Here is a 6474-nt window from a genome sequence, read left to right as displayed (position 1 = left end):
CCTCTTACGCCCCCCAACCAATAACCGAGCGGCAGCATTCTGGACCCTCTGGAGGCAGGCAAGACCCGATTGACTAACTCCAGCATACAGTGCATTACAGTAATCCATATGTGATGTAACAAACGCATGGATCACTGTCTCCAAATGCTGCTGCAACAAAAAGGGTTTTAGTTTCACTAACTGCCTTAAATAGAAAAATCCAGATTTTACGACCGCATTTATCTGGCTCTCCATTACAAATTGGAGTCTATTTTAACATCTAAATCAGTGACCACCGGTCGCACATACTGCCCCAAGAAGCCTAAGCCTACAGGAAGAGGGTCGCCAGACGTATTCTGGCCAAACACTATAACCTCAGTTTTAGCGTCATTTAACTTCAAACAGTTTAACGACATCCAGCCCTTAATATCGGCAAGACATGCTAAAAGTGGTTGGATCGAGTAGGTGTCCTTCTTACTCAGTGGCATAATAATCTGGACATCGTCAGCATAGCAGTGAAAAAAGACCCCATGTGTAACTTAGAAATAGGCCTAAAATTATTCAACATGGATTGATCCAGACGTGGCTTTTTGAGTAGAGGTTGCAAAACTGCATGCTTAAAATAACCAGGCACAACACCAGAAGATAAACTACTATTAATAATTTCCAAAACCGTGCCTCCAATACATGGGAAGACTTCCTTAAATAAAGCCGGAGCAACGACATCTCGAGGGGAGCCAGATGGCTTGGTCCGGGCAACCACTCCCTCCAAAAAAGTCAGAGTTACCGGCTCAAAAACATCAAAAGTAGTCAAACAAGGAGTAAAGACCGAAGCCACCCTACCACATTGGCCTTTGTAGTAGCAACCTTCTCATTAAAATAAACTAAAAACTTATTACATCGTTCAACCGTTGCTTCCAGACAGACAGGCTGCAGGGGATTTAACACCATCCTGAATGTTAAAGGAGCGGGGAGTCCAGGACCGCTACTCCGGACCATAATCTTCCCAGTCCACCAGATATTGAAAACCCCGTCCCCTAGGGCAGACATCCAGGATCTGCCTGACGGTGTACACTGGGCCACCGTCCACCTCCAGGGCTGGAGGAGGCGGAGACACTGGTGGACAGAGGGGACTGGAGGAGACCGGTTTGACCTGTGAGACATGAAAAACAGGGTGAATGCGGAGGGAATCAGGTAGTTGGAGTTTGACAGCAGTGGAATGAATGATCTCCGGGATGGTGAACAGCCCTAGGAACCAAGGCGGCAGTTTGAGGCATGCTCCTTTTATGGGTACATGACTGGAGGAGAGCCACACCTGTTGCCCAACTGGATAGGTGGGAGCGGCCCGACGGAAGCAACCAGCAAGCTGTTTATTTTGGTCCGCAGTCCGTAACAGAGCGGCCCTGGTCTCAGCCCAGATGGTCTAACAATGGGTGATGTGAGCTTGGACTGAGGGGACAGCAATGTCGGTTTCGGCAGAGGACAGAAGGGGCGGCTGGTAACCTAGGGATGCCTGGAAGGGAGAGACACCAGTGGCAGAGCTAGAGAGGGTATTATGGACGTATTCCACCCAGGGCAACAACTGGCTCCAGTCCTCAGGTGAGGAATTGGTAACACAACAGAGTGCATTTTCCAGCTCCTGGTTTAACCGTTCAGCTTGGCCGTTGGTTTGGGGGTGATAGCCGGAAGAGAGACAGGGACGTGCTCCGAGGGCAGTGTAAAAAGCAGATCAGACGTGATAGGTGAATTGCAGACCACAGTCAAAAACAATAGTGATGGGGGTGCCGTGAATGCGAAAAACGTGCTGAACCAGGAGCTGGGCGGTGTCTAGTGCAGTGGGGAGTTGTTGAAGGGCGAGGAAATGAACGGCTTTGGAGAAACGGTCGACGATGGTGAGAATGATGGTGTTGCCTTGGGAGGGAGGCAGGCCAGTGACAAAGTCTAGGGTTATGTGAGACCAGGGCCGACTAGGCGTGGTCAGCGGCCGAAGAAGACCCGCGGGGGACTGATGACTAAAAGGAGTGAAAAAGAGTGAGGGAGGTGAGAGAGGTAGGTGGAGCCAGGCAAACCTGACAATTTTCTTCACTTAAATGAGAATAAGACCGAATATATCTTTATCAACCCCGACCCGATCCAGCCGCAGGTGTATCCAGTGTATGTGCCCCTGCCCCTGCACTCACAGACATGGTAAAAAACCTGGGAGTGATATTTGACACCGGTTTTTATTTTGATAAGCAGATCATAGCTGTTGTCAAGACCAGTTTCTTTCACCTCAGACTGTTAACGAAAGTTAAACCTTTTTTATCCCAAGGAAAGGCAATCCATGCTTTTGTTACTTCGCGATTAGACTATTGTAATGCCCTTTACGTTGGTACAGTATATCTCAGTCGTTGCTGAGGAAACTTAAACTGGTCCAAAATGCGGCAGCTCGGCTTCTGTCCAACACTCCCGGGTATGCCCATATTGACCGCATATGGCCCCAGACTCTGGAACTTGTTTCCGCTTGAGATTCGGTCTATCACAGAGCAAGCGGTTTTTAAATCCACATTAAAAAGGCACCTTTTTAAACAGACTTTTGATCTTTAATCTGTTTTATATGAATCTAAATGGTATTGTCTAGATGTTGGTTTATGTTCTATGATTATCTTGTTGACTGTTTAATATTGTTTTGGTTGATAAATATGTCTATACTGTGCAGCACTTTGGGCCCTTCTGAATTGTAAAGTGCTATATAAATGCTGTTTATTATTATTATTATTATTGTTTTCATTACTGTTAAAAGAAACAACTATGACTTTATTTGATATAGCCTATATTACAAACTCCAAAGGAGTCCACCGTGAATGGACTCCTCAAAATACAAACAGAAGAATTTCTGAAGTGTTTAACTCTCCAACAATGCATGCTGGGAAGTATGCTAAATTTGTTTCTTAACAAACTTGATTTAATAAGTTGAGTGAACTCTTAACAGTTCATTCATTCAGCTTATCTGTTTAGTGGTCTGAAAAAGACATTTTCAGTTAGATTAACATGAAATGACAATCATGTCAGTCATCATGTTTTCTGGTGCACAGTCCACCAGAAGTCTGGAGTGAAAATGTAATTTTGAGTTCTGAACCCCCCCTCCCCCTGGAGCTCATGGTGCCCAGACCTGTTCGACTTAACACAATGAGTTATCTCTATATTTCGGCTGAGTAGTACAAACCACAAATCTGATTTAGTAATGACATTTTTTTTCAAAACACAAAAGAATAATTAATGATCAATCAAAGGTTTAATTAAAACCAAATTCTGGGTTTACACTGTTGAGTCTGCTAAATATACAAGTATATATACAGATTTGTTCATTTTGGAACAGCATTACAGATTTTCGATTTTCTGTATGTCCTGCACATATGGTGAACTGACAATAAAATCCTTGAACCTTGAATCTAATCATTTAAACTCCTTGTGCAACAGAACTAAAATCAAAGATTTCAAGACCGACAAGAAGGAGCTGGTTGGTGTCTTTGGTAGATCCGGGGCTGGAAAGAGCTCTCTAATAAATGCGATCATTGGAGAGAAGGATCTTTTGCCCTCGGGAAGTGTCAGTGCATGTACCTCAGTCATGATTAAAGTGGAGACTAACATGCACAGCCTGAAGTATGAGGCAGAGATTGAGTTCATTACAAAAGAGGTGAAATAAGCTGATTATGTTTATGTTGACTTGAAGCTGGTTGAAAAGTGACAATATATCCACAAAAATACAATTTGTTTGTTTACTCTACATGCCATTTAATTAAATTAAGTTAACCATTCTTTTGCTTTTTAGGAGTGGAAAGATGAGTTGTGGTCCTTGTACCATATTCTTGGGGATGATACAGATCAAGGAAAAGACAATGATGAATATTGTAACACTGTTGAAAAGCTGTCAGCATTGTATGGAGAAGATACTGGAAGAAACTGGAAAAACACATCCCTCGAAAACCTGATGGACGATAACTATTTCAGAGAAATTCCAGAATTTCTCAAATCCAAGCCAAAGATTTTGGAATGTAAATCTGTAAGTAAGATTTTAAAACATCTTACTTGCATCACTTCATAAAAAACATTCTTGCCTGTTGAGTAAATGATATGGATCTGAGGTTTTTAGCCTAGTCATTCTATTTTGGTTTAGTTCAACAGTCATTTAACATGTAAAACTAAAAGCAGTATATCAAATGTACTTTTTGAAAAGCAACAGTGAACTTTATGTAACTGTGCTCAGTAACTAGAGACACATCAAATTATCCCTTTATAGGAAAATCACTGACAACACTGTCTATCTGCACCTTTATAAATCTAAATAACAGTTGTGACAGATTACATTGTACCTAAACATTATTAAGGTCCTAAATGACACAGAAATTTTGCTTGAGGCAGTGTTCATGTCAAATAACGTACTACCACCTACAGCATCACACTGAGATGTAGTTAGCTGTGTTTCTAATATGCTTTTTCTATTTCACTTGTAATAACGTCCAACATAGGCACTGTTGAAATACAATCATGTTTAATTCTGATCTTTGATGACAGCCACCCAAAACTGACCTTTTGTCTACACTATGGAATTACAGTTCACCTATTTTTGATGTACTGGTAACATTTCATTCAGTGATAGTGATTAAATTCTCTTTTTTAAATTAAAATCTGTGCAACTTGAAAAGCACTTTGGACATTTATATAATTATAATCACCTTCAATTCCCTAAATTTTATTTTACCTTTTATTGCAGGCTGAAGAATTATCTGCAGAATTTGTCAAATTCACAAGAAGTGACCGAAAACAAGGAGAAGGCAAAGAAGTGAAGAGGTGGTATTGGCCACTAGTGAAGTGTGTGATTATGAGGGTTCCTAGTAATGATCTTCTCCAGCATGTCACACTTGTCGATCTTCTTGGAACTGGGGACTGTAACAGGAGCAGAGATAGAATGTGGAAAGAGGTAATTTATTCACATGTACTGCTGTTTGTTGTGTATTCAAAGTATCTGAAAACTAACACAATGTTATTACAAATGACTGATAATTATTCATAAGAAACCTACTGTTATTCCTTTTCAGCTTGTTGGAAATTGCTCTACTATGTGGATTGTGACTGACATTAGTCGAGCAGAGTCAGAGAATGACCCCTGGGAGATCCTGAAAAGTGCCTGTAGCCTCATGGGAAATGGTGGCGAGTGTCAGCGCATTCACTTTATCTGCACCAAGTCTGATGACGTGGGTGTTCAGTAAGTGATTTAACATGCCACAAGTACATAGTATAACATCCAAATAAAACACTGACAAATGTCTCTGGACTAAACACAAGCAAATGTGCATATATTTTACAGTACTAGTAAAATGGGTTTTTGTTCCAGTGTGACACTTTATACGTACAATGCCCCCCACCCCCCAAGGTGATGGGACACATGGGAAAACTTCAGCTGCAGTTCTCACTAAAACTCCAGTTGCAGTGGGTAGTCTGTTGGTTTGTGATCAGTTGAAGGACCCCTTGTTTTTCTTAGCTCTGATAGTTACTTTTATGACTCTGGTTGTATGTTTGGGCTCGATGTCTTGCTGCAGAATTAATTTGGTATTGATCAGACACCCCCTGTTGGAACTGTATTATGAACAAGCATGTAAACCTCTAAAGTTCTTAAAGCTTTTGCACAGTGCTGGACATTAAAGTTCCCAGTAATAGATGAATGCCTAATGAGACTGTATGAGGTGCCACTTAATACAAAACTTTTCTTAAAGTTCAGCAGCTAATGTTCGTGATTTCATACTTGAAACAAACAAGAGAGCCAAAGAAGAAGTGAAGAGAAAATTCAGCAGACAAGACAGCATTAAGGTGAGTTACACAGACTGATAAAAAATCTAATACAAATATTGTGTACAACACTAAACCTGCCTTAAGATCAAACTTTTTTTTTCCAGAAACATTTCAGTGATGAATGTTTCAAAGTGTTCACAGTGAGCTCCAAAGAGTTTCTAAAAGGAACAGTTCTAGACAGAGATGAAACTGGTAGGTGAAGTCTATGACAGAAAATATGTTGTTCTAATACGTATTTTGTTTACTTTAAAATGACGGAGTGTATAATGTACAAACTGCACTTTGTTGTTTCTACAGAAATACCGAAGCTTCAGGAGGTCCTGAAAAATCTCAATGACTGTCACTCAGAGACATTAAACTATGTGTCTGGAGCTCATGGGATTCTGTCTTTGATTCAAGGGGCTAGATGCAGAGATGTGGTAAGATCAAGTAGTAACACCACTTTGATTATCTTGAATTGTTTTAAGTTCATTAATATTCACAGAATATAAAATCTATTTGTATCTATCTAAAATCTATGTGTAGTAACAGTTAAAATTCCAGTAAGATACTGAATGAGCTTATACTGTATGTAGTATCACCATTATCTACATTCTTCTTCTTCTTCTTTCGGCTGTTCCCGTTAGGGGGCGCCACAGCGAATCATCTGTTTTCACCTAACTCTGT

At 40.8% G+C, this 6474-nt stretch overlaps 1 protein-coding gene across 1 annotated transcript in view; it reads left to right on the top strand.

Moving 5' to 3' along the window:
* Window positions 1-3408: 3408 nt before the first annotated feature.
* LOC109971518 (nuclear GTPase SLIP-GC-like) overlaps window positions 3409-6474 on the top strand; it is a 9338-nt gene continuing 6272 nt past the window's right edge. The window contains exons 1-7 of the mRNA XM_020619820.1: window positions 3409-3655; window positions 3791-4021; window positions 4733-4939; window positions 5058-5224; window positions 5733-5826; window positions 5913-6000; window positions 6106-6227. Of these exons, the coding sequence (XP_020475476.1) occupies window positions 3587-3655; window positions 3791-4021; window positions 4733-4939; window positions 5058-5224; window positions 5733-5826; window positions 5913-6000; window positions 6106-6227 (978 nt within the window). The 5' untranslated portion in view covers window positions 3409-3586. The remainder of the gene's footprint in view (window positions 3656-3790; window positions 4022-4732; window positions 4940-5057; window positions 5225-5732; window positions 5827-5912; window positions 6001-6105; window positions 6228-6474) is intronic.

Source organism: Monopterus albus, unplaced genomic scaffold, assembly GCF_001952655.1.
Source record: "Monopterus albus unplaced genomic scaffold, M_albus_1.0 scaffold227.1, whole genome shotgun sequence".
Taxonomy (NCBI): Eukaryota; Metazoa; Chordata; class Actinopteri; order Synbranchiformes; family Synbranchidae; genus Monopterus; species Monopterus albus.
The sequence above is the reverse complement of the archived record's forward strand: the minus strand, read 5'-3'. Positions and strand labels throughout refer to the sequence as shown.